This window comes from Seriola lalandi, unplaced genomic scaffold, assembly GCF_002814215.2.
Source record: "Seriola lalandi dorsalis isolate HSWRI2012SDOR001 ecotype SW California unplaced genomic scaffold, Sedor1 jcf7180002054440, whole genome shotgun sequence".
In the NCBI taxonomy this organism is placed as follows: domain Eukaryota; kingdom Metazoa; phylum Chordata; class Actinopteri; order Carangiformes; family Carangidae; genus Seriola; species Seriola lalandi.
In genome coordinates this window covers 115098-140681 of record NW_019524993.1, presented here as the reverse complement: position 1 = coordinate 140681, position 25584 = coordinate 115098, and the positions used below count along the sequence as shown (strand labels likewise).

Genomic DNA, 25584 nt, shown 5'->3' with positions numbered 1-25584 from the left:
GGTGTCCAGAGGGTGCAAAATGCATCAATAGAGTATAAAAGACATGTCTGAGTAAAAGACATTGGATTTCAAAAATTTTACTAAAAAGAAAAGTTCCTGCAAAAATTTATGCCACAAGCTGTAACACAGCCAAAATGATCATCAAATCAAAAAAAAAAGTTGAGAAAAATGTACAAAAATGCCCGAGGAGGGCATAAGGGTTAATGGCTATAGTGAACAGTATAGCCTTTGTGGTCCAACAGCAGTGAGTCTTGAATAGTCAGTTCTGTTGTAAAAATGTCTGTTTTCTGATTTAGAGGATGGGTACCGCATGTTGTTCGTTCCCAGTGCACTTAAAACTGTTATGGGTAATTTAGAAACTGGTATAGTGTCTGTTTTCGTTGGGCTGATATCCGACAGTCCCGCAAATGCACCACCAACTTCTCGCGTTTTTGCAGCGCGTGCACGTCAGTTGTTCTTTCTGCGCGCAGCATTACGAACATGGCCGACGTGACAGCGGTGGACGGAGAGAAACTCAGCAAAAAGTAAGCCTGTTCATTCCCTCCATCGCGTATATACCATTCTCAGCCCCTTACACTGTTTTATTTTCCTCAAATAATTAGCTGTTTCAACAATTGTGAACGTTGAAATGTGGCTTTGCAATATTACTAAATGTTGCATCAGGTCAGAGGGTGAAAGCGAAATGAGGGTTCCATATGGAGGCACACGACAAGCCTACATATCCCGTGAGGCAGTTCGTTTGTGTCTGGTAGTTGTAGTTCTGAACATGAACTGTAGTCATTCGCTATAGTGCTTTTTACGAATTAGTAAAACTACAAGATCCAAAATACATCAAAGAAACGTCCTCCACACGCTGATCTCGCTTTCAATTGTGATAGATATAGTTTTAACGTGTGATATATTTATTTATGGCATTTTGCTGTTGCAAAACACTTTGTTGTTTTATATATTAAACACATACAAGCGTCAGAAGAATTTTTTAATGATGCAAACGGCATTTTCCTTCGTTCGTCTTCGCTTCCTTTACTTGCTAGCAATAATGTTAGGTTATCTCTGACACGCCCGCTTGGCTAACAGAAAGAAATGCAAACCTAAACTTATATCAAATTCTTGACGAGTGTTAATTTAAACCTTTTTATTTATGCTCTTACCTCATAGGGTCTTCGTACAGACTGATAGAGTTATATTAGTCCAACAGTGTTCAATTCTTAACGGTGGGCCAAAGACAGCCTTTTCCGTATATACTGTACACTGTCTTTGTATAAATGTCTATTTTCTCAGGTCTGCCTGCTGACTGTGGTAGCTCAGCATGCTGTGTCTGGTCAGGGCAGCCAGACAGCAGCTGTGCCATGCCTATGGTGTCAGGGGACAGTGGTTAAAATGTGCATCCCCACGCACAGCTGCAGTCCCAGCTCAAATTTACGGGAACCGATGGAGAGGTGACAAAAGGTTGGTGGCTTTTCCATTCCAGTGTGAAAAACAACCAACCTTTTGTCATCACAGCAAATGTGGTCCCCTTTCCCTTTCTGCATGATTGTTTGTTCTGTGTCTCTGTTATTAGTAGATTGTGCCAAGCCCTTTTTGATTTTTTTTTTAAATTTTTTTATTATTACTATTATTATTATTTCAGACACCAGAATACAATATAATGTACAGTGTGGTTATGTGGGAAATCATATTTGTGTGCAGTTGTTACGTTCAAATCTCTATTCAGTTTCATTTGTTGTTAGATTATAAAAATGTTAACATATAATCTATGACTCATCACTTTCTGTTTTGTCTTTTCGTTTTTATCAGTGAGCTGAAGAGACGAATGAAAGCTGAGAAGAAGGCGGCTGAGAAAGAAGCGAAAGTGAAAGACCAGGTGGAGCAAAAGAAGGAATCCAATGACCAGGGAGTGCAAAATGTCTGTGGGCTGGATGAGGAGACACTTGACCCAAATGTGAGATTTTTGTATGCCATTATACCTTACTCTTTACTTATTAAACCCGAAATGTTTTTGTCTTTTCTGTAAATAAAATAATCTGTTTCCCTGTACTGTAGCAATACTTCAAGATTCGCTCCCAGGCCATCCAGGACCTGAAGGGCACAGCGGAGGACCCGTACCCACACAAGTACCATGTAGACTTGTCGCTCATAGAGTTCATTGAGAAATTCAATCATCTACAGCCTGGAGACCAGCTGACAGATGTTGTTCTCAATGTGTCAGGTACCAGGAATATTTTATGATCTTAAACACATTTAGTATTTTATACATACTGTATAATTCAGCAGTAAATCCCCTGTTAAACTTCATATATGTTTGGCAGGTCGTGTCCATGCCAAGAGGGCTTCTGGTGCCAAGCTGCTCTTCTATGACCTGCGGGGTGAAGGCGTTAAGTTGCAAGTTATGGCGAACTCAAGGTACACCATGATTACGCAAGGTCAAAAAACATCTTTATACTTGTTTGGTCTACTCTAGTTGTTTGCATTAAACAACATGAAGCGATATTTAGAGGTATCACAACAGCAAACCAATGCAGATTCCTTTAAGTTGGCATGAATTTAGCTGAAGGGCTTCCTAATAAAGTTGAAATGATGAAATGAAGAAACCACTCCAGCTGTCAAACCCTGCTGAAAATTTTAATTTTTTACCAGATTTACTTTTGTACTTTTTACACATGTGATTGTTCAGTCAATTTAATCATATCATCACATTAGAGTGGAGAAATTTCATTTTTGTATATCTTGTTTTCCTCTGCCAGGAGCTACAAGTCTGAGGAAGACTTTGTGGCCATCAATAACAAACTGCGCCGTGGTGACATCATTGGTGTCCGCGGTAACCCAGGGAAGACTAAAAAAGGGGAGTTGAGCATCATTCCCATTGAGATGACCCTGCTGTCACCTTGTTTGCACATGCTGCCCCATCTCCACTTTGGCCTCAAAGACAAGGTAATGCCCCCCATGATTAGATATTCCAAGTGAGTTAGTTCCTAAAAGCAACAAAATAATACATCTCTGTAAATACCACAATTACAAAGTGATTTTCATTTTTACTAAAGTATATTGACAACACATGCGTTTATGGCAGGGGCAGATTACTTCATAAGCATTTGCAGTGTGAAAGACCTGCACTAGAGACGGAATTTGTGTTTGAACTGGATTTAGTATATGTTAACAGACTTCATAATTATACCCTCTATTATGCGTACCGCCTCGCATTCATGGCTTAGTGGTACAGCAAAAGAGAATACAGCTGTAAATAATGTCATATGATAAGCTTGTGTTTTCCTGCTGTGACAAGTCAAAATGTAAAAAAAAAAGTTTCCACCTGAAGGGAGAAGTTCCAGTTTATCTGGTACAACGTTAGCTGAAAGATGTGTGGTCTTTTTCAGAAATTGTGCTCTCAAATGAGTGCACATAATTATAAAACTCATGAAAAGGTCATTTAAATAACCAATACTGAAGCATGTTTTTTTTCTCACCACTGTGTAATCCTTCTCTCAAAGGAAACACGATTCCGCCAGCGCTACTTGGATCTGATTCTCAACGACTACGTGAGGCAAAAGTTTATAACACGCGCCAAAATCATCACCTACCTCCGCAGCTTCCTGGACCAGCTGGGATTTTTGGAGGTAAGAAGTTTGTAGCATAGTTTTCGAAAGTTTTGTAGCATACTGAGTCATCCAATTTGACCACATCATACAACTAATCAATTGTATGAATCAGTATATCTTAAGTCTTTAGCTTGAGTCAAAAACATTTTATTTAGAAAAATGTATATTCAGGTCTATACAAAATAGGGATTTAATGAAAGAATGCTTTCTCCAATAATTTGTACGTTTTACACCGATGCAATTAAAATCCGTGCGTGTAAGCATGCTTTGCTGAATCCTTTAGATCGAGACGCCAATGATGAACATTATTCCTGGTGGAGCAGTGGCCCGTCCATTTGTTACTTACCATAATGAGCTAGATATGAACCTGTTCATGAGGATCGCCCCTGAGCTCTACCACAAGGTAATACGCTTTTCAATCATCACTTTCAAGTCATTCCTCTCAGTATCAGTCACTTCCAGAGGGGATATTTTAGTAAATTTGTTGTATCGATCTTAAGTCAGGCCTGGTAATATATTGTACAGTTACACATAGATTTTTTTTATGCTTCAACTTCATTTCAGGTTTTGATAAACAGGGCTTGTTAGATTTGTACAAATGTCTAAATATTTACAATGTACATCATATCTTTACCACAGATGCTTGTGGTCGGTGGAATAGACAGAGTTTATGAGATTGGTCGTCAGTTCAGGAACGAAGGCATTGATCTTACTCATAATCCTGAGTTCACCACCTGTGAATTCTACATGGCATATGCTGATTACCATGACCTGATGGAAATCACAGAGAAACTACTTTCAGGTAAGTGAAAACACACATGGCTCTATATTTGTGCCGGTGCAGAATGCAGTGTATCTGAACTGGTATTTTCCTGCAGCATACTGATGTTTCCTTGACTGCACTGCTTTGATATGTTGGTGACTTTCTGTGAGCCCTAGTAAGTAGAGAGGCACATTAGATGGTGTGGTGGTGCTAATCCAGTAGCACAATGCAAACTTGGTGCCAAGAATGAGTGTTTCTTGCATGGACCACTGCTTGTCTGCTCAGAGTGATTCTTACCAGCTCTGTAATCCCCAAGAGTTAGTAGGTGGTCTATACTGAAGGCCTTCCCTTTACTCTGCTGACTCTCTCAAGGCAGCAGGTACCAGTTCCTAACTGGAGCGATGACGTGCACTGTCAAACCACAATTTTGCACAGCAGATTTGCTGGTTACATTTAATGCAACAAGCACCAGTCTCTTGAAAAATAAGCATTGAGTCTTCTGTGGTTATGTTGTGCATAATATTCTACAACATAAAAAAAACTATGCCACATTTTAAATTCTCATTGCATAAATGGCAGTTATATGTAACTGCAGGTGGTTATTGTACTGATCATTACAATCATCAAGTAAAATTTTGCACTATTGTACTTGGAAAACATGATGACGATAAGATCTTCAACATGTCCAAAATTCTTAATTCAACTTGAGTTTAAATGTAAAGAATGTGATGAAAGTGGTGAATGTGATTGACATGACTGTCACAGTCTTTAACACACCCACCTATAATGTATGATAATTTATTCCTTCTGATTGGTCCTGTATCCAAGTGCACCACAGGTGTGGCAGGCGAACCTAGTCATGAAAATGTCAAAAGTGCACTTGGTAAGCCCCCGTCTCACAGGGCAGGGCTGCACTTTACTGTGATCTGCACCGCACTGCTGAGTTCACAAAAATAGAGCACTTAGCTCAGCCATATGACTGCAGTTAGGTTTGTAGTCATTTGCTTCTTCACCTGTCAGTAATTTGACTGTTCAACAGTGAAACGTCACATTACATGTCATGACAGGCAGGGTGGTAATCTGATTTCTACAGGAGGGATGGTTTGTTCCTGTACTGCGTCTCAGTGGTGGGGACATTTCAATACCTAACTCTTTTTGGGGTGCTGTTAAAACCAAATATCTCATTAAATGTCTCATCTTAATGTATCGTTAATATTTGGACATTTTAGGTTTCTTGTGTTTTCAAGAAGACGTGATTGGGCAGTTCGGGGTATGTTTAAAAGGAGTAAAGCCCATTTAAAATTTGTATAGTTCAAAAAATCGACTGAAAATCGAGATACATTTAGATAAATTCAATCGGAAAGTGAAACACTTGTATATTTGTATGTACAAACTAAACAATTTTGATCGGTAGAACTAGTCGGGGCAGCGCTCAGTCCGAGAGAAAATGACGTCTCGGAGGCTCCCGGTGGAGTTTTGTTTTCGCAGCATGAATCTGTCCTATCAGATGAGGTGAAACAAGAACAAAATTGTCACTGAGGGTGGCAACGGGAATTTATTGTATATTTTAAAATATAAATTTGCCAGAGCTCCATTTCTTTTCAATGTCCTTTCAGTTTTGTTACTTTTCAAATACTTGGGATGTACAGGAAAATTTCACAGTGAGCAAATAGGAAAACTGCTCTCCTTAATTCATTGATTCCCTCTTCACTTCAGGAATGGTGAAACACATCACTGGAGGATACAAGGTGACGTATCACCCTGATGGTCCGGAGGGACAAGCCTATGAGATTGACTTCACTCCACCATTCAGAAGAGTGAGCATGACACACGACCTGGAGAAGATTATGGGAGTCAAATTCCCTCCTACTGACAGCTACGACAGTGAAGGTAAGAATCTGTAGAAATGTAGACGTAGACTTTAAATGACTTAAAGATGACAATAGATTTTGTCCTTTTCTTTCTTTCTTTTCTTTTTTTAATTAAACCACATCGCCCCTGTGATATTCATTCTCCACCACTCTCTTTCACCAGTTTTTATTTTTCATTTGATGTCTGTATTTCACATTAAACATATATTGTAAGGCTCAGTAATACTTTCAGTCATTTCTGATTTCTCTTCATCTGTCTCTTTCACACTTTTGTCTCCAGAGACACGTAAATTCTTTGATGACCTCTGCACACAGAAAGGAGTTGAATGTCCTCCACCCAGAACCACTGCCCGCCTCCTTGACAAGGTGCTGTATTGATGAACATCACCGTCTGTTGTACAATTCATTGCTTTCTCTCAATTTTTTTTTTACCTTTGAGGTCTTTACGAATCACTTGTTTCTCCACAGCTGGTTGGAGATTTCCTTGAGGTTACCTGTATCAACCCCACATTCATCTGTGATCATCCTCAAATCATGAGTCCCTTAGCAAAATGGTGAGGAACGATTTGCTTCACCTTCAAATGTATCATTCAAAAATGCGATGCTCGTGTTCATACTGAAATTCCATCATTGTTACAGGCACAGATCACAGAAAGGCCTGACAGAGCGTTTTGAGCTCTTTGTGATGAAGAAGGAAGTCTGCAATGCTTATACTGAGTTGAATGATCCAATTAAACAGAGAGAGCTTTTTGAGCAGCAAGCCAAGGTGTGTATAAAGCCTAAACTGACTTTCTGTCCCCATCTACTGTGTTCCATTGTCCAATTATCTAAAGGGTCAGGCTCCTTACTGTGTCAGTGTGAGTGTGTCTCAGTGCATGTCAATGATTAGACATGCATCTTTTTCAGGCCAAAGCTGAGGGTGATGACGAAGCCATGTTCATTGATGAGACCTTCTGCACAGCACTGGAGTATGGTCTACCACCAACTGCTGGCTGGGGAATGGGCATTGATCGTCTCACGATGTTCCTGACCAACTCCAACAACATCAAGGTAAAGCGTTGTTAAGTCTTACCCAAATTAGGTTGTTTGTCATTGTCTTCCTAAACGACCAATCTGAGCATTTTCTGATCTGAGTCCCCGTGTGACATGTTTGAGGTTTTGCAGCTGAAACACTTGGTTAACATAGGACACTGTTCTACATTCAGTATCAGGTCAAAACATTACATATTCAAACTTTCTATCGTGGATAGTTCTTCAGTGCTGTCAGTTTTCCCATCTTAAGCACAATCTTATATTCTGGAAGTTCACATTTAGAAAACAGAAACATTATATGACAGTTTTTGCCCTTTGTGCTTGTTTTTCTAGTTATTAGTGTAAATCAGGAGAGATGAAAACTTTCCTTTTTGTAAAAGTGCAAACAGCAAATCAGATAAAAATAATTTCAGATTTGATTGTCAACAAAGATCTCACTCAGTTTCTTTTTTTAGTTTTTTTTTTTTTTAATAAATTTTGTGGCTCGGAGTCTTGCTGTTTTATTGATGCTGCTAAATAAATAGCCTCAGACAGACATATGATGTGCATATAATTACACCCCTTCTTCAGTAGTTAGCAACACCCACAGCTGACAGTTTTGTGTTTTCACAGGAGGTGCTGCTCTTCCCAGCCATGAAGCCTGACGACAACAAAACATCAGCGCCCACAGAGGGTACCTCTGTCTGATGACATGACCTCTGCCCCGTGCAGGAGTCAGTATGAAGTAGGAGCCTTTACCTCACTGTGGTCATCAGTGGAGTCTGCAGGATTTGTGTTTTATCAATGTCATTCTGTCAAAAGTTGAATCCTTGCAGTTAAGGGAAATCATATTGTCTCATTTCCAGTTGACTTTTCTTTGTTTTTCTTACACTTTTGCTGCATCCTCATCAGAGACATTTTAATCCTCATTGTCATCCAGACAGTACATGGATGGTAGTAAATCAGGAAGTCGTGTGATCTGCTGTTGTATGCAGACCTGGATAAAATATTTCTGATTATACTTTGAGATACTACAAATGGTGCTTGATTGTGGCCTCCAAATAAACAGTTAATAGATCACATAATAACAAAGGCCAAGCACCTCCAATATTTCAAGTTTTCTCAGTATGTCCATCTGTTTTTACCTGGTCTGCTTGTATTCCTTGTCTAATATTTTTCAAGGTCAATTCCACAAATTCAATATTCCTCTACCAAGAAGTTTAAACGCAGTTATATCTGAATAAAGTGAATATGAATCTACTTTACTTTTATTCTCTTGTGATGTTTGAGGTCTGTCTACAGAACAAAAAACTGAGGAAATAAATGTTCCAATTTTCCATACATAAACACACATTTCAGAAGCCCTTTAGGAGTCCTTTTTTTAATTTCAAAACGTAGTATGGATCCTTTTGTCTTACATATTATTTGTTGAGCCATCACTGGGTTTCCCTCATTTCCTTTTGAATGCTTAAGGTTGTAGTGCAATAAAAATGGATTCAGTTATGGAGATGAATACATGTTATTAGTTAATACATAAATACAAGATCATGTGATAGCTTACTTATTGCTGGGAAGGAAATGCTCTTTGACTCTTCCACTCTGGGTCTGTTACAGTTACACCGACCCTGTAGTGAAATGAGTACATTAACATTTACAGTCAGCAATGCAAGAAAGAACAAAGTAGAAAATTCTAAAACAATAGTTAAATGTGTCTGTTAACAATATTTTTTCATTAGTCTTAATTCAGATGTATTTAAATTTGAAAATTTCACATTTCAGCAGCACAAGTTCAGTGAATATCCACAAAGATATTTTGGGAAAGAAAATAAGTATGAGATGGAATATGACCATATATAAATGATTACATTCACAAATAGTCAAAACTCTGCTGCCTCCTTTTGCAGCAAGAGGTGGATATGCTCCGCCAAATTGTCTACTGTGGCCTGGTTCCTCTGGTGTTGCGGTGTGTTGAAATTCAACCTGTGAAAAGTTCAGTGAGGCCACTGTAATAAGCTCTTGTTGCTTTGAGTGCTGAAGACAACCAGACTGTGCTCTAGAGACAGAGGGTTTTGCAGGAGAAAGCTGCACTTTTCACATCCTAATAGAAACTGGCCAGAAAGTGCTTCTTGTCCATCCACACCACATCCCCAATGGATAGATGATGCTTGGTGATGTGTCGCTTGTGTCCCTTCTATATCTATGGAAAGCTAAACTGTCGACTCTCCTCATAACTGGGGTCCTTGGGTTGTAGTGGAATCACCTGCAGGTTGGCCTTGTATATATTTAGGATAGTCTTGATGATTTTTCACCTCAACTGATGTGCCAAATGTCCTCATGAGGGCGCCCTGGAGCAGCACAGTAGCTTCCCCAGCATTACAGGAAGGAGGAGGGAGGTTTTAATCCACAGAGTCACCTGGGACTTTCCTTAGGGTCTCCAGAGTCATAGTGCTCATACACAGACAGAGCATGGGCAGCCGTTGCTGCTCCAGTCGTGCACAAACAGAGCTCCTCAGTTAGCTGAGCCTAAGCATCAGATCCTCCACCTGCTCGGTGCTGTTAATGACTAACAGTGAGAGGTAGCTGGGAAGCACTTGTGAGTGTAGAACCCTAAAATACCATAAAATGATACAACTACCTCAAAATTGTACCACAAACTTCAATACTTGAGTAAAGGTAATAACTTTCTGCCACAGTTATTAGAGGAAAAAATTTAATGGAAAGATGCTGAGGTTGCAATGAGAGCTGATACACCAAAATGTAAATTAACAGAAATTGATTTGGGGTCCCAGACTAAATAGGTGAGCTGAGGGTAACTGCAAAGTTGGCTGATAGTTCTCTGTGGCTTTGTCACTATGAGCGACCCCCTGATAATATAAAATATTGATTTGTGCAGATTTAACAGGGCACAGATGTGTGGGTACTAACAGTAGTTTTTCAATAAGCTGTACTATAACTTAAAATATGTGACAAGGGCACTAACCTCTCCATGCTGCATATGCAAACAACAGCTGTCATCTCAAATAATCCAGGGTTTAGAAGCCAATAATTGAATGCAGCAAAACAGAGGGGAGATGATGACGGTATTTCATAGGGGTTTGCAAAGTTGATGTGTAGATTGTTGTACCTTTTAATACTGAATTACCAGTCTGTGTTTTTTGGGGTCATTTGCCATACAGGGTTAAGAGCCCCAAACAGACAATGATGACAATGATATAACAATATCACTGACAATGTAATAGTAATATCATTCATAATGAAATAGTATGAAAGGAGCATTTCTGCATAACAAGTACTTTTACTTGAAGTAGCCTACATGTTGTTAATAATGCTGTACTTTTGAGTGCAGAATTCTGATCCCAATACAACTGGGTATTCTCACACTGTTATGTTGTTATGAATAACCACTGTAAAAGTCTGTAATTATTTATCATAAAAATGTCGGACTCCCACACTTGCCTTTGAACCCAAGCTGAACTCGCCCTCCTTCCACATACTCCCCCATTCCCGATGGTGCGCGCTCCCGCGGTCAAGTGTATGTGCACTGGATGTGAGGGCCGACACACATCGAGTGAAGATGGCGATGAGCACAGCGTTGCGGTGCCTCTCTGCAAACTTTTCGCCCAGACTGCCTCAATTCTCGTCTGCAGCACAGGTTGCAGCGATTCGGCTGCTGTGGAGGAACAGCTCTCCTCGGAAACTGAGCACCACCTCGGTCCTATCCACAGGTAAATAAAAAAATAAATAAAAAAAAGTAGTTGTAATGTTAATACTACATGCGGGCTGGTCACACATTCCTGTGAGCAATGGACGAAAAAACTCACGCAGTTTGTGTCACTTTCCCACAACGGAGCAGAGGGATGCGACAGGAAGGACAGCTGAAAGTTTGTTTTTTACTTGGAGGTAGCAAAGTACAAAAACGTCAGCACAGAAAACTAGTAGCAACATGTTATATTGGCTAAAGTATTCAACAAGGCTTTATTCATTCCTTATTTTGTGACATTGGAAGACAGTCAAAGCACGAGCTCCAAGCTGGAAGTTAATAAATGAGCGTAAACAACCAATTAAAAATGTCTCGTGCAGCAAGTCGTAACTTGTTAAACGAAAAGTTACAAATTTTCCCTGATATGTGCCACATGTTAGCTGTGGAGTGGTGACTTTCATGACTACATGTGGTCTAACAATTCAACAGTCACCTTATTTTTTTCCTAATTCTTCTTTGTTGCAGACATCACACCGTAAAATGTGAAGGGTTTTTATTTATTTTATTTTATTTTATTTTTTAACAGCTGTCACCCAGTAAAACAATTACAAAAACATCTCTCCAGCCCTTTTTACATACAGCATATTCTGCTCTCAGCATTGACTCTGCTCTCCCCAGCCATGCATCAGCATCTTGCCAATTCCAGTCTGGTACCACACCGGGAATTGCTGAAGCATTGCAGTATTTCCCTGGTGGTATTGTAGAGATGACAACATGAGCTTTGAATCAAGGGGCTCTAACTCTCACATCTGACTCAACCAGATAACCATGAGACTTTTTTGCATTTGTCTGTCAAAACATTGATGGTCAGAATCCAAAAACTGTGCCTGCAGAAAGCTAATGATTTTTGAGGTTGTCTTAGTGCATCCAGTAAACCACAGATGCTTTATTTCTAATTGACAGCACATGGTGTTGCATAAGAAACAGCTTACTATTCAGCTTTGGTCCATAGTACAGTAAAGTGTTATTTGAACATACAAATTATGGGCTTTCAGACTGGTGGGCTTCCTGTATTTCACAAGATTCTTCATCACATCTGGTTTATTTTTGTATCATGGTTCATGATGATTCATAGTTTCATTATGTTTACACACACTAATTAATTAATCTGTTGCAAACTATCTCTCCGCTGTCTCTCCACAGCACTTAAGTTCACAGATAAGCACGAGTGGGTGCGAGTCGAGGGCGGCATTGGCACAGTTGGTATCAGCAGTTATGCTCAGGTAGGTTGCTGGGTCAGTCTTTTTACTAATCATTGATTTATGACACACTTGGTTCAGAGGTTTACCGATGGCAATCTAAAAATAGTGATATGCTAATGTCTGAAGTGTGCAATTCAGTACTGCACTTTGTACTCACCTGCAGCAAGTTATGTATAACAAGCTAATTTACTGTTTTATTACTATTGTTTGGGACAATTGGTTACTGTCAGACTGCAGCAGTGTGCAGAAAATCTCAAGGGCAGGCAATTGCTTACCTATAGACGTTCAAACCTTTGAATGAGGGCCGGTGTCTTACCTTCGACTTTCATGCAGCTTTTAGAGAAACAGTTAGTACTTCTGTACTTAAAGGCATTGTTATCATATATTGAGCAGTAATTGCTAAGCTGACAGGTTTGCCACACAGACATTGAAATTGAAAGTTTAAGTGCTTTTATCTCTGCTGCTGCTGGGTCAGAGGTGCTACCAGTAAAGTTGTAGTTTGATATGATGTGAGGAGATGAGAGCATTTGTCGCTCATTTCTGAAATTACCATGCAAATGTAATGTCTGTGGAGAAACTGATTTGCATTGTCAAACATGAATTGTCTAGCAGGTTCAAGACCTCTGAACCACTGCCCACATCTGCCGTATTCTCAGCAATTCAAACTGATTGTCAGATTGTTCAAACAGAATATCAGGCGGATTATTTTCAGACATGTGCTCTCTGCAGTGTTTCACTTTTTCTGTTTATATTCCTTAACCACCATATCATTGCATTTAAAAATAAATGCTCATAAACTGTAAATGTGATTATTTCTCAGCCAAGTGTGGACTTAGATCAGTTTACACTTACACTGTACTTGGGAATGTAAACTTTGAGCAAACCTCTGACCCTGTGTACCCACAGCATCTCAAAAAAGTGAACTGTAAATTAAATACCAACCAGCGAAATAAAGAATGTAATAATAATAGCCCTTTTTTCAGGCTTCAGGCAACTGATGGTTTCCGCATGTCTTTATAAAATTATAAGACGTGCATTTATGAATGTCTAAGTCAGTGTTCCTGCAGTTCTCTAAAAAGCTGTAAGGTTTGTTGCCATGATCCATGTTTTAACCCACGAGAAGGCTTAATTCATAGGCTGAAGCAATGATGTCAAAGCCTCTACACTCAAAAGTTTGCAGATGTCTTACAAAGTAGAGTCAAAATCAAGGTTACAGGGGATTTTGACCACCATCTTAGGTATTTTTGCAAACACTGCATTTATGCAGAAAGCGCAGTTGAACAGAGCTTGAAAAATAGAAAGCTCGCTCCACCGTTACTGCCTGTGTGCTGGTGGTCTATCATAACCATTTTGTTTAACTTGCTAATTTTTTTCTGTCTGTATTTTTTAATTGCATATACATAAGGCAGCACTTGTAACAAATCTGGTGGGATTTCACCTCTGTTATCAAAACTATTCCAGGGTCTCAAAAAAGTTTCCTTACCTCTTACTGATCCTCATTACAGCCAGAAATGAGTGAAGTTTCCTGCTAGCTCTAAAGGGCACATTTCGACTACAGCTGGTTATTTAGGAGCAGTAAATGAGACATGCTGTGCACATGCAAAGTGCGGTAATATGTAGGATTAATTAAAGCACATTTCGTACAGGTATTTGTCATGCAAACATATACACATTTGATACATGAATAGTCTCTTGTATGGAGAAACATTTCTATGTTTTCTTCATCAGAGTGAATTTTCAACTTTGTCCACAGGCATGTAGACCAGCTTCCTTTTACAATTTGCATCACTGAGTAGAGGATCTTGCCCTAGACACTATATTTGAGCATCTGAAGGCTTCAAATTCAAGTTTAATTTGACCTTCTCCTTCTGGTTCAGCTTCATGAATACAGCCTGATGATACGGACAATTTGGGCATGATTCTAGCCAGTTCCTACTGTATACGGATGTGATATTCCCATAATTCTGCCTGCCTATATTCACTGCTGTGTAAAGCAGCCCAGAATATATGAGCAATATAGGGATGTGCGCTTTTAAAGGCACATTTGTTTCTGAAGCCTAGACCAATGTAATCTGTCATTGCAAACACACACACTCTTTGTTTTAAGATAAAGAGCAAACCTGAAACCTGATGTCCTTATCATTTTGTTGGTAATGAAGAGACGTGGTAATCAAGGTCCCTTCACTACCACAAACATGCGCACTGTAGATCATTTTGAGTAAATCACACACACACACACACCCCATTCTGCTAGTGTAAATGCTTGCTAAATCACCAACTATTTTGTAATATTGGCCCCCCCTAGATATATTATTTATTTCTATTTGAGCAACATCTGCAAAGAACTACACTGCACAATATGTTTTAATAACCATTTGTTTTAAAACGGATGCTTATAATAATGACTTACTTTAAAGGTTTATATTTTGATTTGGAATACATAGGCTTGGGGAGACTGCCGCTGACAGGCTGTGGGAGTTGGAAAGAAACTAATACATTGTTTTTGATTTTTTTTTTTCTCATGGGATAAGTTGGCATTAGCAGAAGCCTTATTTAAAATGGAGAACTGAATTCCACATTACATTACCATTGCTCCTTTTTCTATAATACTTTATGCAGGTTATAATTCATACAGTTTCTGTTGTCTTGTTTTAGGAAGCATTAGGTGATGTGGTATACTGTGGACTCCCTGAAGTTGGCCAAGGACTTGAACAAATGGGTAAGAGCCTGGTTTACACTTCATGTTTTTCTATGTAATTGCATATTTTGTATATTTTTGAGGTGGAAAAAAAAATACAACCCCCTGTAGCGAACAAGCATTAAAAATCGATCCTTTTAAAAAAATGTTAATAGAAATTTTAATACTTACAAAATATAAATGTATGCATGAAACTTAGTCATCTGTCACGTTGTCTGTGTGTGTGTGTTGTAGAGGAGTTTGGTGCTTTGGAAAGTGTAAAGGCTGCCAGTGAGCTTTACTCACCACTGACAGGAGAGGTAACTGAAATCAACACAGAGCTGACAGAGAATCCTGGACTTGTGAATAAAGCCTGCTATGCAGAGGGTAAGCACCTCACAATCACAGTTGTTCTTTTCTGGTTCATTTGTCGTAGTCATTTCCAGGAAATTCCCCCAGTTGATTTGTTGCCAAGGCACACTGGGGCGGCGTGACTCAGGAAGTAGCGCGGCATCTAGTAATTGGTTTGATCCTGGCTCTTGCAGAGAGCGTGCTGAAGTGTCCTTGAGCAAGACGCTGAATCCCTAACTGCTCAAGATGCCGCACCATCAGTGTATGAATGTGTGTGTGTGAATGGTTGAATAGGTGAATGAGACATACATGGTAAAGTGCTCATTTACCATTTTAACATTTACACTAAAGGTCAAAAGTTTAAGACCACCTGCATTTTTCCAGTTTTGAGATGTACAAAGTGTAATGTCTCAGTGTTTCTGTAATGAAAGCATAGAACAAATATATACTGTTGCCCATAAAGTTGGAATCATTTTGTTTTCAGACACAATCCTCTGTTTATTCCTATTTAAATGCATCAGTAATCACTTTTGACCAGGTGCAATGATTACATTATGTGTCCCAATTACCCAGGTGAAATGAAATAAATCACATTGTCACAATCATTTCATGGAAAGAGGTAAAAAAATATTTTATTCCAACTTTATGAGCAACAGTGTATAATAAAGATTTTAAAAAATGAATAGTGGAATGTTAAATCCTAAATTTAATGAACAGCAGGGGAACACACATTCATTCTACAATGAAAATGAAACATTGTTTGGAAAGTCTGTCCCAACACTGTTACAGGAGTTCCCACAAATGTGTTGCAGTTGTAGTTTGTTTTGTCTTTCACCTTCTGTTCAGTTCATCCCAAACCGGTAGTGCAGGTGACAAAATAATGTCACATCTTGTTCACGAGAACATGTATATTTTTGACTTTTGAAATATAAACTCTTTACTTTTCAGGGTGGCTAATCAAGATGACGATTGCAAAGCCTGAAGAACTGGATGGCCTCATGGATCAAGCTGCGTATGATAAATTTATTAAGTCACTTGAAGAATAATTCAGTAAATTCACTGTACTGTGATGTAATTACAATCTAAGATTAGTAGGCTGGGTTACTAACATCTTGTGTGACTCACTTCTTTGTCTGTGGTATTTATTTTGATACTGGAATTGTGCTATCAAAATAATTTTAAATACTTTGTAACAACTACCACTTCGAAGGTTAGGATTTGTTTTAGCCACTAGCGACCCAAAGGGCTCTTAATCTCAAGATCTATCTGTATTATCAGGTCTTGTTTCTGGTGTTTTGCTCCAGTTTTAAATGTACACAGTGCTAAAAGACTGGAAAGTGATTGTAAGTGCTGTGTGACATTCATTTAATAAAATTTAAACTTGAAATTAAACAACATCCTGACATTCTTGGCAACTACATAAAACACTCAGGAATGTTTTGTGATGATTTTGGTGTTAAGATGGGACCAGTTCACACAGCAACAATACACAATAGAACTTTACATCTTGTAAAAAGCTCATGCTCAATTTATGATGTGCTGTAGACATGTTCAGAGCATGTTCTTGTACATGTGCTCACAGGGCTTGCTGCTTATTCTCGCTTGTAGTTCGACACACCTTGACCTTTGCCCTCAGGTGAAGATAGGAAGAGATTGCAGAAGCTAGTTGATCAATGATTAATGAAGCAGTGGTTTTAAAATCAGTGACCGAACAAAGACTGCACTCTCAGGCTGATAATGGAAAATAAGAGCTGTAATTGATAATCTTGGCTTAAACAGATCTCTAGCTCATTCTATCATAGAAAATCCCTATTGTATATAATAAAACATGTATTTATATAGAGTTATTTTAAATTTATTTTACTCCAACATCTTTTCTAGGTCTATTGTGCTGACATTTTTTGTACCTTCCAAGTCTCCCATTTACAAACTGCATATTTCTCAATACTGATAGCTTTTTACATTTGACCTCTCCACTTCAAAATAATAAAACACAATTTTGTCCAAGATTACAGTTTGATTACAGTTTACAATTAGCATCACACAAAATAAATTTTATTTCACCTTAACATGTAATTACCTTTTTGGCTGTCTTTCTAATTCCTTCACTGTCAGCAGAGAACACAGGGGCATGCAGAGCTCAGCAAGTTCAGACAGGACCAAGCACAACAAAAGTGTGTAGAGAAAGGTTCTTAAATTTATTCACATATGATTAAACATGAAATGGAATTAGTAAGAAATAAGTTATGCTTGTTTTGAAGAAACTAACATGGTTGGTGCTTGATCACTTGCTGGAACCCTATACACTCAGTTTTATAGCTCTCATGGCAGGTGGACAGTCCTGCTCAATCATTTTCATCACAGTCTAAATACAATGTGTATTATCATCAAATACCTATTGTCGTGTGTAACAACTGTAGTATTTAGAGTTAGGTCTGGCACTATACCACTTATTATTGATGTCTCTGATAACACTCTGTATGATTGTTTTTTTTATTTTTTATTTCATCTTAAGGCTGGAATTGTCACTAGGGAACAATTCCATATTTTACACATGACAGAGGTGAGGTCTGTAGCTTATAAATGTAACCATGGAACATGACTAAATATGTCTTTATTATAAGCAAAGCTTTTTTGAGCTGGATTGATTCCACAGTCTCCTGCACCCACAGCATACACACATGCAAGACCAATGAGGCCAATGTTAATGTTTATGTTTCTTATGTTGCAACTGCTGCATGGGCAAGATAAGGCCTCCAACTCTTACCAACCAGAAAGTAGCAAAAATGGCATATAAGAAAATTAGAAACCAGTTTGGGCTTTGTATCAGCTAAACAAAACAAAAAAACATTGATGATAACAATGACAACAGCCATTTCAAACAGAGGCTCTGTCTTATGGGCCCCCTGAGTCTATGCCTGGTATGCTTGTTTGGTAATGAATCCATGATCTTCTGCAGTTGTTAGTGGCAGCATGGTTTTACTCTCACATGCCGGAAATAGCAATCAATGGCTGATAAGATACATCAATAGATCAATCCACATGACTCCTGGCAGACTAGAAAACTAGTAATAAACACAATAACTTAAAAGGTGTTTTGTCTTAGGTTATTTCCATTGCCACATACTTACAGTACAATTATACCCTGCTGCCATAAAGTAATTGTCTGTGGATGCTGGCTGAATAAAAATCAATGCCTGTATCACATCAGTATAAGCCTACTACTTGTTCCAGATGCAAGGTGAGAGGTCTACATCTAGTGGCCAGTGCAAAAACTTCACTTTTTTGGTTGCAAAATAAACAGTATGGTACTTGTGAACAGATATGACATCATGACTTCATCCCATAACTTCATTTAGCAAAATTAATTTAATTTTTTAAATTAATTAAACTTTCCCAATAAAGTTAAAAATAACTGTAATACACAATTATGTTTTGAGATAGACTAACATTTTACAATCTGGCCACAATTGTAGTCCAATCCCTTGGTGCCAAAAAGTAAACATTCATAGGTTTTTTTGGACAATTAATATTTTTTAACGGAAACCCAACCTAATCTGACTTTATTTATACACAACTCTAACCGTTGTGATAATAGGAAAATTTTCTATACATAGAAAATATAGCTATAGAAAAACGTGTGAAAATTAACATTATAACAAGGTTGGACGCCTTTTCTTGGATCTAGACAAAGATGAATAAAATGTGTTTTAAGTGTTACGTTCTTCCGGTTTTGCTTAAATTACCGATTCTGCTTCGGTTTGTGATTTAATTATTAAGCACACATTTTACGTATAGACATATAGCCCATTCTATAGCCTAAAACGAGTCTGCTTAAACCAAATAAATTATTCTTACAATAAATATTTCTATTCCACTTTACGTTTCAACTCGTTTTCGTAGGGCGGAGTTGCTCTTTCATGATGATAGTACGTCTGTTCGACTATTGGCTGGTTGACACATATCCCACAATACATCGCTTTACAACTTCCTTTTTCCTTTCGGCCATTTTCCTCCCTCGTAGGTATGAGAAATTATTCTCTACAGATTTAAAAACAATCTTAATTAATCCTTGGTATATTAACGGTGTTTTTCAATTTCACTTACAACTTGAAATAGTGTGCTTTGTCACCTTTGAAATAAGGTGATTATTGTTACAGATTTCTTCGTTGAATTGATGAGTAGCATCTGTTTTAGTTGTGATGCCCGGTGAGGTGGTACCAGTGTGGTAGCATTGCCGTTACAGGCTAGCGGTTGTAACTCCAAACTTCAATAATGCTCTTCAATAATAATAATAAAAACGACCATGCTTACGGTATGCTGAAATGGCAAAGACCAGTGATTAGGTTATGTCAAAATGTCCAATCTGTAAACTTGTTAGCTTAGCATCTCAGACGTAGCTCTGTGAGGACTAATGGTGTGTCGGCATGACAGCCTGCTCATGTCCATGTGTTGTGTTGCAGGGAAGTAGGCAGCCATGGCCCCAAGCCGGAATGGAATGATCCTGAACCCTCACTTCCACAAAGACTGGCAGAAAAGAGTGCGCACCTGGTTCAACCAGCCAGCCAGGAAGATCCGCAGGTAAGAACAGCCTGGTGTGCTAGGGAGAGATGCTAACATAGCTAGAGGTAACGCACCCTCCACCCGGCTCATGAACGAGTATCGTTAGCAGAGACAAACTCAAATCTGTCAGGAAAAACAAGCAAATATTATTAATTGATCGAAGTCCCTTTTAAGAAGATGAAGAGATTCCACAGAACGTGATATACAGAAACTAACTAATCAAACAGAGGACCATAAACAAACAGTAGTCTATATGTTAGAGTTGGCCAGGGTTAGTCATGTTTTTTAGCTGCTGCCATGGATTTTCAGATTCTTCTTGAAGACAAGGTAGCCAGAATACACTTGGAGCACATTAGGTTTCCAACTGTTGCTATAAAGTTGCTGGACTGCACTGAGATTTTGAAGGACATTATGAAATGTATATAAATTTGTAAGGAAATTTTAGGTAAGTTTTAGGTTGATGTCCCTGCATTAGTATTTTCTTAAATGGAGGGAGATAATGTATTCAATGAAAGTATCAATCTCCTTTGTTGTATTAAGAGGGACATATAAAAGTTTGGAGGCAGCTCCATAGTGGGCGAAGGAGAGAAAACACATGTAATAAGTTCACCATTTGCTTAAATTTTCTTATGTAAAGCATTATTGTTTATCAAACATAATCAAAACAACAAATTATCAGTCTCATTGCTGTGTGTGTCTCCTTTGCATCTATTAGTCATGCAGTACCAAACTACTGGGTTGAGATGCAGTGGAAACACAATCAGGAATATCCTACGTATTGTTTAGGTCCTGTGTCTTCTTAGTACCTGGGAATGAAGAGTTGCTTTGCTTACTCTAGTTTGACCAACATCTTTTCCATAGGCGAAAGGCTCGTCAGGCCAAGGCCCGTCGCATTGCTCCCCGTCCTGTTGCTGGACCATTGAGGCCACAGGTCAGGTGTCCCACTGTCAGGTACCACACAAAGGTTCGTGCTGGACGTGGCTTCACCCTGGAGGAACTCAAGGTAATATATTTTTCTAGTTGCCTGTAAGTAAGTAAATAAATAATTTAAAAAAAAAAAATACAAGAATTTTAAATCAGCAATAAATTCTCTCCATTACGTTCCAAAACTGGGAAGTGTTTGAAAACTCTGAGGAAAATCCTCTATAAACCAAAATGGTTTATAGAGCACTATAAAGACCCTAAAACGTAGTGTTTAACAATTTGACCTCTACCTATAATAATATTGACTACTGTAGATGCAAAGTGAAACAGGCTCAATCTTTCTGTGGTGAATCATTCATCCCACTCAACCAAAAAACTCAATAACTGTAGAACACAGGAGTGCTGCTCAGAGACTTGATGTTCTTGCCAAAGTGCACCTTACCTTTCCTCCCATGTACTTACCTTCTGTGGGAGGAAGGCTAAGGCTGTTTTCCTTCACAAGAAGTAGACTCACACGAGTTATTGTTTTCAGTAAGGTAATTTTGTAGAGTTTTGAAAAAAGTATATATAGTTACATTAGATGTGAATAAATTAGATGTTCGTATAATTTGTTGGATCCTATCATCGTGAATGTAATCAAATAACCAATCAACTAAGCTGCCCTTACTCTTGTAAAATGTTGACCCTTTAAAATGCCCACACAAGATGTTCCATGCTACTACCAGAGACTGGGGGTTGGGAGTCGAGAGCGCCATGCCCCAGTTTATTTGGTTAAGGTGTTGAATCATTATGAATGAGGTTTAATTGAGTGCATTTACTCGTACATTATTTATCAGGATATGTGAATTTGCTCATGTAAATGCCAAAACCAGATAATCAGTATCATGACATAAGATTTTCTCCAGTGACAAGGCTCGTGTTTTGAATGTGTGGAAGCACACTCATTTTTGGTAAAGTAAGTGTGGAGCTGCGAGCTGATATTTTAAAGTGGCACTCTGTCTTGTGTAAATGGAGAATAGCACAAATAAAATACCTGCGCTAGCATGTCATCAGTTAATGTTCAGAAATATATGTACCATCTTATGTGTTGAGCAGTCAGATGATGACAAATCTCCGGAATCTCTGTATTTTCTTGATGAATACTTTGAACCCTTTTTCTGATGACTGCTTTTTCTTTTTTTTATTGAAAATGGAAAACCAAATTGAATGCCAAAAATTGGACATCCGTACCTCACCATGTAGTGGACATTAAATCTAAGTAACAAGTTTTTAATGTATAAGTCTTGCTGTGCTCTTCCCTGCAGGCGGCTGGCATCCACAAAAAGACAGCCCGTACTATCGGCATCTCTGTTGACCCCCGCCGTCGTAACAGATCCACAGAATCTCTTCAGGCCAACGTGCAGCGCCTGAAGGAGTACCGCTCCAAGCTCATCCTGTTCCCCAGAAAGGCCTCTGCCCCCAAGAAGGGAGATAGCACTGTAAGTTTCTCTGTCATGTTGACACATAAAACTAAACACTCAGAAGATGTGATGAGTTATTGTAGTGATTGTTAAAATGAACATGTTTTATGTTTGGCAGTTTTCTGAGAAATACAAATGTACAAATCATTCCTCAAAGGCTTGCAGTAGGAGTGCATCATTTCTCAGTTCAGACAAAGTCCTCTTTCATGTTTGTTAACTATTGCTGCTTCTTAAGAAAATCAATGCAAAAGCTTTTAGTTTATTGTAAAACTGAGTATGGTATAGAAACAAAAAGACTCGGCCCTAACCTTTACCATACTTGTCTTTGTTTAAATCTAAATGCAGCACAATTACAGTTCCTCTGTAATCTCTGCATGAGACTGTTTATTGATCTGAATCATGTTTCTATCAGCTGTGCACCTTCAGTGAAGATTTGCATTCTGAATGCCATTTAGATTCATTGTGTCGAGAGTTTTGACTGCTTCGGATTTGAGTGTACCTAATGAAACGGGTGACACGCGAGTGAACTCAAATGCAGTCACATTTTAAAACAAATTTTCCAAAACAATACTTCAAATTGCATGAATTAAGATCACTCTGACATCACTCTCACTCTTCAAGTTGAATGCTATTGTTGCAAATGAGCATGTAAACCTAGTAGCCTTAATCTGCCTTTAATTACTGTCACCTCACACTAATCTTGGCGATACTCGCATGTTTTTCAGCTTTGTAGCAAGTCTTGCTGGACAATATGGTTGTTTTATTTTTTCTTTCTTGAAGTAACTGTTTGTAATCTTTTCAGGAGGAGGAACTGAAGATGGCCACTCAGCTCTCTGGTCCAGTCATGCCCATCAAAACTGTAAGTTACAATTCCAGCAAGATTCCCCTTGGACCCAACATTCATTTTCAAATGTATTGTAGAAAAAATTACAGTACGATCAATCTGTTTGTTTTGCATCACAGCAGTCAGATGATGACAAATCTCCGGAATCTCTGTATTTCTTTGATGAAACATTTGAACCCTTTTTCTGATGACTGCTTTTTAAAAATGAAGCTAGAAAAACCAATTTGTTGCCAAATAGTGATGTCCAAAAATTGTACTTGAATTTTTGAATCAGTTCACATGAAACAGGCTCTTGTCATTTAACCAATGAAGGAAATTGTCATGAGATTACTATTGACTTTTTCTCCTCTTCAGGTGCACAAGAAGGAGAAGGCCCGGGTTATCTCTGAGGATGAAAAGAACTTCAAGGCTTTTGCCAGCCTGCGTATGGCCCGTGCCAATGCTCGTCTTTTTGGCATCCGTGCCAAGAGAGCTAAGGAGGCAGCTGAGCAAGACGTGGAAAAGAAAAAGTGAAAATAGTCACTATGGAACTGTTCAAATTAAAGTCTTTAAAAAAGATTAATGTGAGAATGTCGTGATTAAGATCTTATTTGGATTGACAGGTGTTGGGTCTAGTCATAGATAAGACTTGATAGAATAGAGCCACATTGCAGACTGGGGTGAATACTTGCAGAGAACTAAGTGCCACTTCCACTACTCACCTTGGGCATCTAAACAAAAGTAGTTTCTTCAGTATCGGGCACTACAAACAAAGCCTTAAACCAATGTTAGAGATGCATTAGTGCCTCAAGAACATATTGGATCTGATCCAAGCCAATAAATATGAATAGATCTTCTTCACAAGCTGACGGGTGTTAATAACATTAACTATGGCTCTGTTCAAGTGCCCATTAAGCTGTGACACTGAGCCAACATGTACAACACCTGGACCTGAAAACTGAAATGGCTAAATGGAATCTGGCCACGTAAATTTTATTATTTATATCCCTGCTTTTACTACAGAGAAATGTCAAAATGTCATCTGTGCAAAAAGTCTGCCGAATGATCACATATTTTTTTAATATTTTTTTTTATCACTTATTTTTATTCACATCAGTCAGTCAGATCTGTACCGGCCATGAACTCAGCTGAAATTGGATTCAGTGCGAATTTTTACAGCAGTAGGTGGCACTAAAAGCACAAAATGTAGCCCATCAATGGAGACGTAAAAGCATTGTGGTTTATTGACTAATGTATGGAATTTTACTATCACTTTATAAAAACTGGATTTTTCCAAAGGCAGGTTATAAACCTTTCATCACACTCGTTTCAGTATTGAACCAGATAATCTGATCAGTAACTTCATTATTAGAGGGAAGTGTGTGACAGGATTGGATGTTAATCCAAGCTTGTCCAGTTAACCTGGACCTGGTCACCAGAAATCTTTCAGTCTAAGAGACTAAACCAGGCAAAGCCTCTCAAGCATGACTGATCATTAATAGGAAAAGATCTCTACATTATCCACAGCATGTTAATACACAGGTGGCAGAAGCGCCGGTCATCCACAGCCCCTGAGGCAGAGAATGGAAGGCAGAGGTGGAAAGCATGAAAAAAAATCTCATCCCAGTGGGGACAATTTTACTCTCAGCCACAGCAGGTGAGGCAAAGCTGAATATTAATTTTCATACAGAGGGTTACTTGCTGGCAGACATGAACCAGAGCGGCCTGTTAATATGAAACATTGCTATGACAACAGAGGTTATGGACATTTAGGAACAATTTGCACATGTTGGGTGTGCTGTGGTGTTCTGATAAGGTGAAATGAATAAGTAATGAAAAAAGTAAACAAAACAACACAGGTGCAGAGAAATTCCCCCTACTGAGTGAAATGGCCTATTTCAAATTTACCGTTTTAGAAAATGTTAAATTTCCAAAATAATCCGAAGTCCAGAATGTCAACATATACAGACTGGAAAAATCAGGATTGGAGTAAGACAAAATGTCCTTGTTTCTACTTTAGTGTCTGTCTCTGTCCCAACAGTACGAATGCAAATAAATAATTCAGTTGATGAAAGTAAGTGGACAGCAAGTCATTTTGAGCAGTGTGGATTGATAATGCTGACATAGGGACTCAAATGGGTGGTGCTATCTCATACCTGATATACGGTGCTGCAAAATAATTCCCTAACTGTATTGGCATTTAAACCGAATAACAATGACCGTCAGATAATCAGCTTTATATTGATGTGGATTTTATCTATTATTCTACCAGCCAACTGGAATCGATGAGATTGCATGTGTGCTTGTATCCTGCAGTGTCAGCTTCACCCCCGATCATGTATGTGTATCATGTTTAGTCTGAAAGGGAGCTGAGATCTTTTTGACCACAACATTTATAGGTCAGTCAGGCAAATGTCATGGTGACAAGGAGGAGACTCCTGGAGATAACAATCACCATTCACTGAGCCTTTACCTGATGCAGAGCCTGCTGAAACACAATCTTGATGATTGATTCCCATTAACAGGGATGCTGCAGCTACCACCACCACCAAAGACTTTAAGAATCAATAGTGCCTTTGAAAG

At 38.6% G+C, this 25584-nt stretch overlaps 3 protein-coding genes and 2 non-coding genes across 6 annotated transcripts; all 5 read left to right on the top strand.

Annotated features, from left to right (window-relative positions):
* The first annotated feature begins 433 nt into the window (after nucleotides 1-433).
* kars1 (lysyl-tRNA synthetase 1) lies at nucleotides 434-8506 on the top strand. 2 transcript variants are annotated; one of them, XM_023410848.1, is made up of 15 exons: nucleotides 457-524; nucleotides 1282-1449; nucleotides 1798-1942; nucleotides 2044-2209; nucleotides 2310-2403; nucleotides 2745-2931; nucleotides 3489-3614; nucleotides 3880-3999; nucleotides 4236-4398; nucleotides 6076-6249; nucleotides 6511-6596; nucleotides 6699-6784; nucleotides 6870-6996; nucleotides 7137-7280; nucleotides 7875-8506. In XM_023410848.1, the coding sequence occupies exons 2-15, from the start codon at nucleotides 1310-1312 to the stop codon at nucleotides 7947-7949; spliced, it is 1833 nt and encodes a 610-aa protein (XP_023266616.1). In that variant the 5' UTR covers nucleotides 457-524; nucleotides 1282-1309; the 3' UTR covers nucleotides 7950-8506. The 2 variants fall into 2 exon arrangements, with proteins under 2 accessions (XP_023266617.1, XP_023266616.1); XM_023410849.2 differs by lacking the exon at nucleotides 1282-1449 and having other exon boundaries at nucleotides 434-524.
* A 2280-nt stretch (nucleotides 8507-10786) lies between these two features.
* Nucleotides 10787-16626, top strand: gcshb (glycine cleavage system protein H (aminomethyl carrier), b). Its single transcript, XM_023410826.2, has 5 exons — nucleotides 10787-10966; nucleotides 12145-12224; nucleotides 14859-14922; nucleotides 15136-15267; nucleotides 16180-16626. The coding sequence occupies exons 1-5, from the start codon at nucleotides 10816-10818 to the stop codon at nucleotides 16275-16277; spliced, it is 525 nt and encodes a 174-aa protein (XP_023266594.1). The 5' UTR covers nucleotides 10787-10815; the 3' UTR covers nucleotides 16278-16626.
* A 2538-nt stretch (nucleotides 16627-19164) lies between these two features.
* Nucleotides 19165-23538, top strand: rpl13 (ribosomal protein L13). Its single transcript, XM_023410845.2, has 6 exons — nucleotides 19165-19255; nucleotides 19695-19812; nucleotides 20656-20797; nucleotides 22023-22196; nucleotides 22981-23037; nucleotides 23377-23538. Exons 2-6 carry the CDS (start codon nucleotides 19709-19711, stop codon nucleotides 23533-23535), a joined length of 636 nt encoding a protein of 211 aa, XP_023266613.1. The 5' UTR covers nucleotides 19165-19255; nucleotides 19695-19708; the 3' UTR covers nucleotides 23536-23538.
* On the top strand, nucleotides 21819-21898 carry LOC111658371 (small nucleolar RNA MBII-202). The gene has a single exon (XR_002760993.1). It is a non-coding gene; the product is annotated as a small nucleolar RNA MBII-202 (small nucleolar RNA).
* On the top strand, nucleotides 23151-23228 carry LOC111658370 (small nucleolar RNA MBII-202). The gene has a single exon (XR_002760992.1). It is a non-coding gene; the product is annotated as a small nucleolar RNA MBII-202 (small nucleolar RNA).
* Nucleotides 23539-25584: the final 2046 nt, after the last annotated feature.